Below are 13,381 nucleotides of genomic sequence, written 5' to 3'. Positions count from 1 at the left end.
CCTACAGGATTTTGTTTAGAACTCCAAAGTTCAACTAATGCCCTATTTTAGGGTGAAAACAATTATAAATCTGAAAATGATGCACAGCATCCATGAGCAATGTCCCTTTCATAGTGATTTTGAAGTAGTGTCATTAACTACGACAGGTATTGAAGGTTTACATTTCTAACGAGAAATAACAACAGATTGAATATTCTCTTTCCTATCACAAGTGATAACCAGTGTTTGATAGTTTACATTTTCTTCCAAGAAATATCAGTCTATCAACGTTTTAAAATAAAATGTTTGCAGTAACAATTTTTTGTAGAACTTTAAATTAAAAAATGATTCTGAATTTAGAGACTTTCAAAAAAAGACCTAGGTGTATATTTCAGGGTCTTCTGACAAACAAATTATTAAAACAGAGACCAGATGAGGCCTTAAAAATAGACAATATACTATATTTGAAACAAGATTGCACTCTTGAGTTTTAGAATGAATATATCAGGATTGTATTATTATTTCATAAGTTTTCCTTTCACTTAACATGCTGACATGTCCAGCTATCCCCACACGTGTGTGTTTTCTTTTTGTGATATTCAAGTTTAAGGAAGAAAAATCATGTTTCTTTTTTTTAGCGTATGTTTTCCACCTTAATTAACTAGATCTTTAAAAATAAAATGAAAACCTTCTCTGACAGCAGTATTTATCTCGTCGAAGGATAAATAATTCCTCAGAGCGGAGTGCTGCTAGTCTATTAGAAAGCACATCAGGTTGTTTTCATGTGGGGCTCCTCCCACCCGCTGCGCATCCGCCTTCTGCCGCTTCCTCCGTTCCATAAGGTCCTTTTCTGAGCGCGAGGACCTCAGTGAAGACAGACTGGTTCAAACCCTCCAGAGGAGTTACCTTCTGCTAAATCCACCTCCCCAGTGACTCGTCAGGGGTCGGGCAGATCCGAAGTATCCACTATGACTTTAATAAAAATTGTATCATCTTTAATATACGTCCCATTTTCTAAAACAGTTTGGGCCACAAAGACTGGGCAGCCAGAGGCAATATTCATCTCTCCAGTGGGTTTCTTGAAGCTGCTGCTGTTGGGGTCGGGCTTGAATGCATCTCCCAAGTGACGCCGAGAGGACCCCTGGTCCATCAACATGAGCGTCACTTTCTGCTTAAACGGCCAGGGAAGCAGAGCATCGTATTCTCCACGCATAATGACAAAAAACAGCGACAGATGCGTCCCTTTCCCCATTCCGTCCCCGTTCAGGTAGACCCTGGCACACATCTTATAGCCAAAATAGCCAGTGTAGAAAGGCTGGCTGTAAAGAGACAGGGTCTTCCCCATGACGGCCTCCTGCTTCCGCCGCTTGTAATCACGGATCTTCCAGATCAGCACACCGTTGTAGCTGGCGGTCTCGAGGACCTGGAACCGCAGGTCCATGTCGGCCAGGCGGATGTCATGGACGCTCAGCATCTGGTCATGCCGGCTCAGCTGGGACTCCAGCAGGCCTAGCGCAGGCGAACAAGACGGGTGAGCATCAGAAAGGTTAGGGAAGCAAATCCACACGGACGCTCAGCATCTGGTCATGCCGGCTCAGCTGGGACTCCAGCAGGCCTAGCGCAGGCGAACGAGACGGGTGAGCATCAGAAAGGTTAGGGAAGCAAATCCACACAAGCATTTGAAGTAAACAAAGTAAAAATCACTGTGGCTACCGGGGGTGGGGGTAGGAGAAGAAAAACACCGTGTACATGTCCTGAAACATCTTCCTTCTATGAAAGGGCTCAGGTTCCAGGACCCCCAACACTCACATCCACAGTCACTGGCCGGACAAACTGTCAGGTCACAGACTGCTAAGACAGGATGCCCTGGGTGGGTAACCCTGAGCCTGCATGCCACAGGGCACCTCAATGCAGGGTCAGTGACAAAGTGATCCTTCTCCACTGCTGCAGCCTCAGAAGCCCACTGAAGCAGGAGTCCCTGGGGGGCAGGGGTGGCCACCCTCTGGCCTCCAGGCCACGGAATCACCTGTGTCCTGAGTCTAAGCTCTCTGCTCCAATCCTGAATCATCTGCCTGCTTAATCCAACCCCACCCGCACCACGATAATCCTGGTTCCTTTCCACATTAATCCTTTTCATGCAAATATTCACAATACTCATTCAGTCCCCAAAGCCACAGGCCCACATCTGCTTCTGAATACCAGAATACACTGGTGAGTGTGCTGAGATTTCCTTCCACCTCCCCTGCCTTGCCAGCTCCTGTCCTATGCGTGCTCAGGAGTGTGGCCTGGAGCTCCTGACCAGCAGGCCCTGGCCTCCTGTGCCCTTCTCTATTCAGGCCTGTCCTGTGGCTAACCCCCATGGCCCCTGCCTCTCTTGTGGATGGCTCTGCAGCTTCCTGCAGGTGTGCCAGCCCCACTCTCTACCACCGCACAGAAGGGGACAAGTCTAAGCGGGAAATATTTCTCTTCACTGAAGGAATCTCAGTCAGCAAATGATCACAGCTCTTTGCATTGTATTACCTGTAATTAGAAAGAACCGTTCGAAGGCAGCATGTGCCTAACGCACCTTGTATCCCACGGACTCACGGCACAGCTCTCACCGCGGGCTCTAAGACACACGTCTCCCGCCCAGCCCCACGGCCCCGGCCCCGCCCTCCCACCCTCCTCACCCGTGTTGCGAGCCGCCTGCCCCGCGCTCTTGTCCACACTTTCCAGCTCAGTCACGCGGTTCTGCAGGGACTCCACGCTGCTCTTCATGCTGTCCGCTTCTTCCCAGTTCTGCCGGAACGGGCGGATCTCTTTGTCGAGCTCTTTCAGTTTCTCTGCTTGGCTGTCTATGACCCGCTTCCAAATCAAAGGTGTTAAAAAAGCAAAAAACAGTTAGAGCTCTCTGACAACGCCGCACCACGCACCAAACAGGCTAGTTAGGCCGAGGAGCCGGCCACAGAGGTGCCTGGATGAGGCCTCTGCCTGCTGCTCCTGGGTCAGTTCTAACTCCTGGCAGGGGACCTGAGGCAGCCCTGCTCCTGGGAGCCCCACTAGGGACAAGCACCCATGCTCTGCAGGGAGCACACAGGGTGACGCGAAGCCAGGCGCAAGAGGATATGTTCTTATGAAAAACAACTTAATCATGTTTTACTATGTCCAGTTTGCTTTGCTGAAAGAGAACCATCAGAAAAGAGAAGTGATGGGGCCGGCCCGGTGGCGCACTGGATAGTGCACCGCTTGGGAAGCGCGGCAGCGCTCCCGTCCAAGGGTTCGGATCCCACGTACAGACCGGCTCCCGCTCACTGGCTGAGCGAGGCGCGGGAGCGACGCCGAGGCTTGTGATCCTGTCGCCGGTCCCCGGTCCGGTACGGGGGCAACACTGAGGGTTGCGATCTGTTGCCGGACACGGAAAAAAGACAAAAAAAAAAAAAAAGAAAGAAAAGAGAAGTGATGGGCGACGTGTGCAGGTGACCAGGTGGAAGGGGATTCCTGCCTAAGTAGCTCAGATGTGCACTTTAGGCAGGAAGTAGCTCTTGCTTCCTCTGCCCACAGCTCCTGCCTGGTCTTCTCCATCTTAGGCCAGCCCCAGTGTCGCCTATATGTCTCTCATGCACCTGTGTCCAGGTGTCTGTGGATCCCACCAGCTCTGCTTTCGGAAGCCCCAGGTCTGACCTCGCCCTCACACTCAGGAGTGTCCCCTCCTGGCCTTCCTCGCAGGCTGGCAGTGCCTCTGCAGGCTTGCCAGGCTCCCACAGCATCTTGCCCACATGTACCTCAGGGGCCGCTGGTACCAGGTCCTGCTTCCCGGGGGGGACAAAGGCACAGAAGAGCCTTGCCGCCAAGTGGCAGTCAGAGTCTCAGCTTCAAGATGCTGGGGTCATGCCCATGTGGCCTTATCTTCCCTTTGAACAGCTGAGGGCCTCCTACCCTGCTGCCTGGCCCAGGGGGAAGCCCCGCCCTGTCTCTGTGGCTGCAGAGGGTGCCCCAGAACCACACTGAGGTCCTGGGAGAGAAAGCTCCTGCCACCCTGCTACCCTCCCAGAGACCCACCTTGATCTGTGCAGGGCTGGCAGCAGGAAAGGACCCCAAGGTGGGTCCTTGGGTCCTGGGTAAAAAACCAAGGGAGCTGAAGCCTATGAGTCCTTCCTCACCCCTTGGCATACTCAGTCCCATGAGGCCACTCACGATGGGAGGCAGAAAAACAGGAACACTGTTTTCAGACACACACGTGCTTGCCACAGCCAGATCTGATTTTACGCACCTTAATGTAAAAAATTCAGAAAAACCCTCTTCCAGAAACACACAGGCCATGTACGTTTATAACTAACTGGAGGGAAGAGAACCAAGCTCCAACTGTGGTGGCCCAGTCTGTTTTAAAGGACGGGAGTGTCCACTTATTAGATGAATCCAGGTACCTAAAGGGTTTTCACTTCTAAAAAGAAGTTGCCTTTTTGAAATAAAGCTTGTGAAGATTAGCTAGCTCCGTGTTCCACAAGGCTGTGGAATGACTGAGCCACCTCTGAGGCCGCACCTCACACGGGTGCTCAGGGGAAAGCCCAGGGCCCCTCTGAATTCACTTCTCCTTTTGGAAGTCTATTTTTACACTTTTAGGTTTCAGCACCTTTGCTGGCTGTTACTAACCATGAAGGAACAAACAAGGCAGGTTTGGGTTGCTTTCTGGGGGTAAAAACACAGTGTTATTCTTCCTGTTCTTTTCAAGAAATCTCATGTTAGCTAACATTTTAAAAAGTAAGGATGATCCCTCCAATGCACACCTCTTTCTACATCAAACTCCCTTTATTTTAAACAAGTACATATGGCCAGATGAATACTTAATTAGCTCACAATGTCTGTTTTCTGGAGGACAGTACTATTGACATTAATGAACATTCAAAAGCAGAACGTATTTCTCATGAATGTTGGTGAATGCTCTCATGCACTCTATCTACTGATACTATAAACTAGCGAGTGGAAGAGGCGAGTTAATGTGAACTCAATCAAGAGCGGTCTGGGGGATGCCATCTGTAACTCAGTGGACCCAGGAATGAAGCACAAGTCACAGGATGGCCTGCGACAAGCCACTAATCACTTCTAAGCTTCATGCCCCTGAGGCAGAAAAGGGGAAGACACTGAGCTGCTGCTCCTGCATGTCTGGTGACGTGTAGGGGACGGTGGCATGAAGGCTGTGGTACCACACAAGGCCACACTCCACCTCCAGAATGGAGCTGTGGAGTCTGAGATAAAGGCTGCTGTGCTGCAGCAAGGCTCCCCAGCACAGCACGGGAAACTGAGTCAGGACAGGAGGAGAACTCACACAACATACAACATCCGCACCGATGAGGCTCAACCAAATAACTTAGGAGTTTCCACACACAGTAAGGGAAATGTGCTATTTTAAATGGGCCTTTCATTTGTATAAATGGCACAGTCTCAAAGCAGAGTGCAGATCTAAATTAAGCTTTCTCTGTAAAATGCAGCAAAGGCGATCTCACTCTCAGAGAGCACCTACACTCAGCCACGGCAGTGTTTCTATAAAAATAAATCTTAAATGCAGGTGTGGAATTTTATTAGAAAAACTCAGAAGCTAAGATAAATGGTGCAGACTGCACTCTACAGAAGTAAATCCTAATCAAAAGACCAGCTTTCAGAACATAGGTGATCAGCCACGCACCCCAACTTCAGGGCTCCGGTAGCCAATTCTTGCTGTTACTGCCTGCCCTCCGGTCACTGGGTGCCCTGGTACACAAATGCTGTCCAGTGAGACCACTGGCCCTGCAGACCAGTGCCTGCAAGAGTCACTTCTCACCCCACTGACATCAGGAGTGCGGGGTCAAGCTCACACCTAGGCTGTCTTTGTAATTAAGAAAAACAGGATCTTTAAAAAGCAAAAGATTAAGAAATAACCCTTCCTGAGCCAGCAAGAGCAAACACTCTTATACTCCATGCCCTGGACCCCTCTGCCTGCATCCCTGCCCACCACAGCCCACCACCAGGCACTGTGCACTCCCTACACGCTCTACCATCATCAGGAACTTAAGGTCTTCTGAGCAGCAGACGAGGAAGGAGATGACCCTCAGTGCCTGCGCCATCAGCACAGTGGTCCCCACGCAGGACTGGTGGATCCTGGGGGCAGGGGCAGGAGTGAGGGAAGGTTTCGGAGCCAGAGGCAGCCAAGGAAGACGTGGTGAGAAGACTCTCGGGTTCAGGGCCATCCACGCAGGAGTGTGGACCCTCTCAAGGAGTGAAGAGCAGGAGCATTTCACACCGGGTGGGGCAAAGTTGGGAAGGCAGCCAGTGGGCAGCCACTTGGGGTGTTCTGGGTCCCAGTAGAGAACTGAAGGTAAACCCTTCCAGAGGCTACTCGAAGGGTTCTAAGGTGAGGAACGCAATAACGAGGTGCACGTCTGAGTGGGCTCTGGCTGCAGAGGGTGGAAGAGGGTCTGGGGAGCAGAGGGAGCGTGCTTGGTTGAGTGCGACTCCCACACAGCCAACACCTCTGGAATCTGGAGGCTTCGGCCAGTGTCTCCTGAAGACCGACAGGTCCAGAATTTCTCCTCGCCAGTCAAAGACTGCCGAAGATGATAAAACTAAATGTCACCTTTCAGAAAATCGCACAGAGTGGCCTTCTGGGTAGACTGCTCTCATTAAATGGGTAAATGCCGTGTTCCTACACTCAAGGACATCATGCACATCCACTCAAATCTGAGCCCCTTTCTTTATTTTATTTTAATGCCGTGTTCCTACACTCAAGGACATCATGCACATCCACTCAAATCTGAGCCCCTTTCTTTCTTTTTTTTTTTTTTATTTATTTTTTTTATTTTATTTTATTTTTTTGGTGGCTGGCTGGTTGGGAGATCCAAACCTGTGACCTTGGTATTGCAAGGCTGTGCTCTAGCCAACTGAGTTAACCGGCAGTCTCAAGTCCCCTTCTTTAAATACAATCTATTCCCCTCCTGCTGCTCCTTCCGTGGAGAAGAGGGCCGGTGAGTGTGCCCACCGATTTATCACAGGCCCGGGAACGCTGAGGTCTGCCGTTACCACTCAGTCTTCACTTCTCTGCACTTGGGGGACTCAGTTTCCCCCTTTTTTTCTGACTGTCACCTCACTGGTTTATTCAATCACAAAAGTTTTAAAATATAAATCACACACAGTAGAGTGATTAAATCCTACTAAAAATAAAGTGAATAAAACTTTTCTAGCTGGAAGAGGAGGAAACAAAGAGAGAGATAAAGGCATATGAAATCTCTCAAGTTTTGGACAAGTGCATTATACATCATTGTGTTTATGTTTTTTGTTATAAATGATGAGGATATAAATGAGCCCCCACTACTTAATCATTCTTCCTTCTGTTGTGATATTTTTAGAGGTGATTTTCCAGCACAACAGTAATATCCTTGGCCTTTCCCTCTGCCTCTCTGAGCCCAGGTCAAATACAGTAGTTACAAGTGCTAGAGCTGCTCCCCAAGCAGGGGAGGGTGGCCAAGTGGGAGGACAGGACCCCGCAGCAGTGCCTTGACCGGGCCTCCAGCAAAATGACAAGGGCTTCCAGCAGGCAGCTTCCTGGCGTTTTATGTGACATTTTACTTTTTTGAGTCAATACAATAACTTGTACCTTTTCGAATACAATCTAATGTTTCATTGTGTTTTTTCCTCGGTGGGCAACCCCAAAGTTTAATAGAAATGAAATTAATTTACTAAATCCCTATGCAATTCAAGGCACTGTGACTCACCTCCAATGTCAGAACAGGAGAAAAGGCATTCCCAAAGATGCCACGACTCTGCGCCATTAGGAACATTTTCTCTTCCAGACAATTTAGGGAAACACATCATAAGAACAAGCCCTGAAAAACCACTTTAGTGACACGAATGATTCTCGCACAGGCATGTGTGACACACATGGGACCACCATGACAAATGGGTGCTACAAGTAAGCTGATGTGCAGACAGTACCCACAACAGTAACCTACCAACAGGCACCTAATGGAGACCTGTGCTGCCAACAGAGACGAGCAGCAACGTTTCATCAGGCCCATTTACATGACCACCATTACTCACAGCACCCACAGCTTGTTTATTTATTGTTTTGAAGGCAGCTCTGGATTACTACGTGAAATAAAGTGGGGTGAGCATGTGACACTGGAAAACGCAAAAGCAAGTAGTTCGGCTTCACTTCACTTTAGGAAGTGAAACGTTGCACATACAACTTCTCATGAGTAATATGAAATCTTAATAATAATAATTTTAAAAAACAGCTAGTTTTTAAAAATACAGGCATTAAGTCTTATTTCACTAACAGTGGACCGAAGGCACAGAAGGGAGGTGATGGAATTTGCTCTCCAGAGAAAAGGAGATGGAACAAGCTTCCCAGGCTGTGCCTTTCCCGAGGCTTCACTTAAGCAAGAGAAATAAGTCCCTCCCTGTATGCCAAAGGTCAGGGCTTTAGCGCAGACGGCTGGCTAAGAAAGCCCGACAGGAGTTACTCGATCCTTTGATCTAGCCACAGTCTTAAGCTTCTTACCTGTAAATGAAGTATTTTGGATTCATTATTTCGAAGCATTTCCTTTTGCCTCTCAATTTCAATTTCAAAGCTGCATATCTGATTGTGCAAACTCTGTATGCTCTTGTTTTTTTCTACACTTTCATTCTGCAGCAAGGAAACCTGAAAAACATTTTTTTCAATTAATGTAGCAAAAAGTAGTTTTAATGTTAATTAACAACAATGATAATGATATTACTTACATTTTCATAATATAGGCCTTCTATTAGCTCACTGAAAGGGGTTGCAGAAGAAAAAAAAAATCCCTTCACACAGAAAATGAAAGTCCCGATAATTTAATAAAGAATCCTATAAACTGCATTTTTCTGAATCTCTCCTGGTAATTAAGGTGAGGCAAAGTGCAGCAACTGATTGAATTTCAGAATGAATGGGATACTCTTAGAGTTTTTGCTGAAAAGTAATGAATCTTTTAGCAGAATAGCTTTCAGATTTTGACTAGGAAACATAGTAAGAAACACATTCCTACACATCACCTCATCTGAACAAACACTGGTGTGCCTGTATACCTGAGAAACAGGTTTCACAAAACTGTATTTGCCCTAATCACTTACAGTGCATCCTGATATTTTCTATTTTATTCTATTTCACTTAAAAAAAAAAAAAATGCTAGGGGCCGGCCCGGTGGCGCACTCGGTAAAGTGTGGCGCTTGGGACCGGTCTCTATATGGGTTCGGATCCCATATAGAGACCGGTCCGCTCACTGGTTGAGTGCGGTGCAGGTGCGACACCGAGGGTTGCGATCCCGTTACCGGTCACGAAAAAAGACAAAAAGGAAAAAAAAAAAAAATGCTAGTCCCTGGAGGACATTATGCTTAGTGAAATAAGCCAGGCACAAAGAGAGAAACACCTCATGATCTCACTATATGTGGGATCTAAGAAAGTCAAACTCACAGAAGCAGAGAGAATGGTTACCAGAGGCTGAGGGGTGGGGGACACTGGAAAGATGCTGGTCAAAGATTACAACGTTTCAGTTAGACAGAAGAAATAAATTTTGAGATCGGCATAGCGCAGTGACTATAGTTAATAATAATGTAACATATATTTCAAAATTGCTGAGAGCAGATTTCAAATATTTGTACCACAAAAAAAAGTGAGGTGATTGATATGTTAATTAGCTTGATATAATCATTCCATAATACATATATCGAAACATCACACTGTACCACATAAACACATACAATTATTATTTGTCAATCAAAAAATGCTAGTTACAACCTACTAAATTACAGTTGTCCCTTGAACAACATTGGGATTAGGGGCACCGAGTCCCTGCACAGTCAAAATCCGCCTGTAACTTTTGACTCTCCGAACACTTACCTGCTAACAGGCTACTGTTGCCTGGGAGCCTTACCACATAAAGACTCAACGAATGCATATCCTGTATGTTATATGCATTACATAGTGTATTCTTACAATCAAGTAAGCTAGAAAAAAGAAAGTGTTAAGAAAATCATAAGGAAGAGAAAATATATTTGCAGTACTTAGTGTATTTAATGAAAAAATCCAAGTAAAAGTGAACTCGCTCAGTTCAAATCCATGTTGTTCAAGGGTCAACGTATTTCACAGCCACCAATGGGTCACACCCTCCAGTTTAAAAAGCCCTCCCAACATAATAAGAAAAGTATGGTAAGAATAAAAATTACATGAGTGCTTTGGTTCATCCTCGGGGCCAACCATTAACCTGTGAGACACAGAGATGGAGCTGACACCTGCAGAGACCCTTCCACGAAAGCTCAGCAAAGTCATCTGTAACACACGTCAGTCAAAGGAAGCGCCTGCTGAGCGAGCATTCCCCAGCCTACCTTTGACCTTTTCAAAATCTCTTCCTGAATAATAATTAGCTTCCAAAGACCACTTTATACTTGGTCTTCAAAGCCCCCAGAGAGGAAGAGTTCAAGGGCAACTCCTACAAGGCTTCCTTCCTCACAAGCGTTCAACAAAGGGCATTTTGACCCTCGGCAAAAACCTCTATCTACCAACAGATGTCTCTATCTATCCACTGGGGTGCTGCTACCACCCCAAAAGACAGCAAAGCCTGTGGTTCTTTTTTTTTTGCGGCTGGCCAGTATGGTGTTCCAAGGCTGCACTCTACCCAGATGAGCTAACCAGACAGCCCGCAACCTGATTCTGATGTGTACCTCTCCAGTGGTGAGCTCTCTAAAACCACCAATGCTTGCGGCCAGCCTGGCCAATGGTCACAAAGGTGATGGCCTGAGGGCATCTCAGGACAAAACTCAGTGTGATAAAGCACTGATTCCTAATGCCGTCCATTTGAAGGACAGCCATCCTAAAGACAGGTGTCCTTTCCATGCTTGACACAATCTACTAAGGCAAGAAGTACCTTTGGAAACAATCACAACCTATGCTATTTTAAAACAAATATGTATTCACTAAGGAATATAAAACTTGCAATGCCTCATGGGCAAAAAATGACTTCACTTTCCCAGGATTTTACTCAGCAAAAATTGACTTTCCTTTCCAAAACATGCTTCAAATGTCCATGAACTCCTACAAGTGACCAACTTGCACGAGTGCTGAGAGGGGCACACATGCAGAGTCCCTCAGTGGTTTTGTCTCTTCCAAAGTTAAAATTCATTCATTCCCACCTGTCTGCAATGGACAGAATTCTTAGACTCTTTATTCTCGCACACCTCAAAAAAGAGATGCCACGTATGCCAACTCTTTTGACAAAAATCTCAGTAATATCCCCCAAAACAATGGCAATTTTTTCTGCCACAAATCAAGTACTTGAGTGTAAAAAGCAACTTACAATAATGAACACACGTCATACCATATTAAACTCTTAATTTCTTTCACTTAGGGACTTCCCTTATTTAAACTTTTAATATGTATTTGCTTATTTAAATCAAAGAACCCAACACTGCTGATCGCCTGCAGACTGCTGCTTTCCTTCATCCATTAGGTAGACATTGCCTGCACAGGAAGGTCTACCTGGCGGGTGTTTTTCCAGGGAGCTATGTAGCAGATGAAGACAGGGGTCCCCTCATCCTCCCTCAGACCCTGCGTATCAAGGGCATCTTTTACCCCAGCCCACTCTGGCAGGGGCACTCTACATTACCCTTTGATTTAAGCTTTCCTAAAATATAAGATGGGTGTTTTTAAGCCCAGATTTTATAAAATGGTTTTTCTATAGTTTGACCATGAATGTGAGGTCTTTTTGAATCAATTCAAACACTCTATTTTCTATTACAGATGAACAAAACAACCTAAGAGATTCCAGTTGAATAATTCTATAGGGGAAATAAATTCCCATTTTAAGAAAATGTAAATATCCCCATTCTTTGTCAAGCCTTTACCTTAGGACCTAGCAAAGGGCAGACAGACACCTTCCCATGAACACAAACAAGAGTGCGCAGAGCCGAGGCGCAGCTGACCTGAATGCTGGGGCGAGGGTTCCATGCAATTTGACGGACAGTCAGAGAGAGACTAACCCTTGGGCAATATCCAGAAGGGCAAACATTTCAAATATCTCAGTGGCAATGCACCGCAACACATCCTGCACTCTTGGGATTTCCACCATGACTTGGCTGCTGATAGTTTAAACACATGAGGTATTTGCAGAGAGAGAAACTGGTGTAGACTGTGTGTAGGCAGGCTACTCTGGTATTCTGGTATGTCCTGGGGTTTCCAATGATGCAAGCCATTCACTTTGAATGCGGAAAAGACCACTAAGGAAGTGAACATAACTAATGAAATAAACCTCCACATATCCCACAGAGACTCAGTCCCGGAAGTGGCTTGGTGTCAGCACCTTCTGTAATTGTTCCGCTGGACAATTACACCACATATCTCAGACCCCTAAACTATCACATAATAAGTACAGCTGTAAAAAAACTTTTTCTGCAGGGGGAGCAGCTGGCCAGTGTGGGGATCCAAAGCTTTGACCTTGGTGTTACAACACTGTGCTCTAAACGACTGAGCTAATCGGCCAGCGTAGGCCTATAATTTTTAAAAGGGAGAAACAGAACACACTCTTCAAAAAGAGGAGAAAAAAAGACTTATAGTAAACCATCACTGAACTGAGGGAAAATACAAAGTGCTCCTGGGAAAATCACCAACGATTCATCTAACACAAGTGTTATTTCACAGTTAGACAGAACTCCTTTGCTCCACTTGTGTAGGTACGTACAGCATACCAAAATCTTCTTATTGCTTCTCGTGAGACTTCAGCTTAAGCATTTATATTAAAAAAATTTCATGTCAGATTTAATATTCTTTTGATTTAAAATTTTAGACTCTTTCAAAGTACAGTACATTTACATTTTAAATTGCTTGAACTTAATACTGGAAACGACCTTCAAATCTTTACACATCTTAAGAAAACTCAGACATCAACCTCACGTGTTCTAATTCATCTTAGTACCCTCCTACTGCAAGTTCTCAATAGATGTTTGTTGAATATTGAATTAAGTTTTTGTTTTTGTAAATAAGGCACAACTTCTTCCCTATCAATTCTTAGAGGTTTCCATCTTCTCCTCATGAAAAGAAGGCCCCCGCCAAGCTGACCATCACAGAACAAACTCCACCGGGAAGCGGCGTGGTAACAAACAGGGAGGTACCTGCCGCAGGTCCACAGCCCTGCAGTGAAGACCTCCTGAAAGCAGCACGGGAGGGGAGTACGTTTGTGTGGAAATTGGTCGTGTTTATGTGGTTCATCTTCTCCTCATGAAAAGAAGGCCCCCGCCAAGCTGACCATCACAGAACAAACTCCACCGGAAGCGGCGTGGTAACAAACAGGGAGGTACCTGCCGCAGGTCCACAGCCCTGCAGTGAAGACCTTCTGAAAGCAGCACGGGAGGGGAGTACGTTTGTGTGGAAATTGGTCGTGATTAT

The 13,381-nt window shown here is 46.2% G+C and overlaps 1 protein-coding gene across 1 annotated transcript in view; it reads right to left on the bottom strand.

Moving 5' to 3' along the window:
- Positions 1 to 419: 419 nt before the first annotated feature.
- Positions 420 to 13,381, bottom strand: part of TRAF3 (TNF receptor-associated factor 3) — a 30,085-nt gene continuing 17,123 nt past the window's right edge. The window contains exons 8-10 of the mRNA XM_008593859.1: positions 8,489 to 8,629; positions 2,649 to 2,823; positions 420 to 1,488 (exon numbers count right to left, since the gene is read on the bottom strand). Coding sequence (XP_008592081.1) covers positions 917 to 1,488; positions 2,649 to 2,823; positions 8,489 to 8,629 — 888 coding nt within the window. The 3' untranslated portion in view covers positions 420 to 916. The remainder of the gene's footprint in view (positions 1,489 to 2,648; positions 2,824 to 8,488; positions 8,630 to 13,381) is intronic.

This window comes from Galeopterus variegatus, unplaced genomic scaffold, assembly GCF_000696425.1.
Source record: "Galeopterus variegatus unplaced genomic scaffold, G_variegatus-3.0.2 Scaffold9752, whole genome shotgun sequence".
Classification (NCBI taxonomy): domain Eukaryota; kingdom Metazoa; phylum Chordata; class Mammalia; order Dermoptera; family Cynocephalidae; genus Galeopterus; species Galeopterus variegatus.
This window is presented reverse-complemented; position numbering and strand designations above follow the sequence as displayed.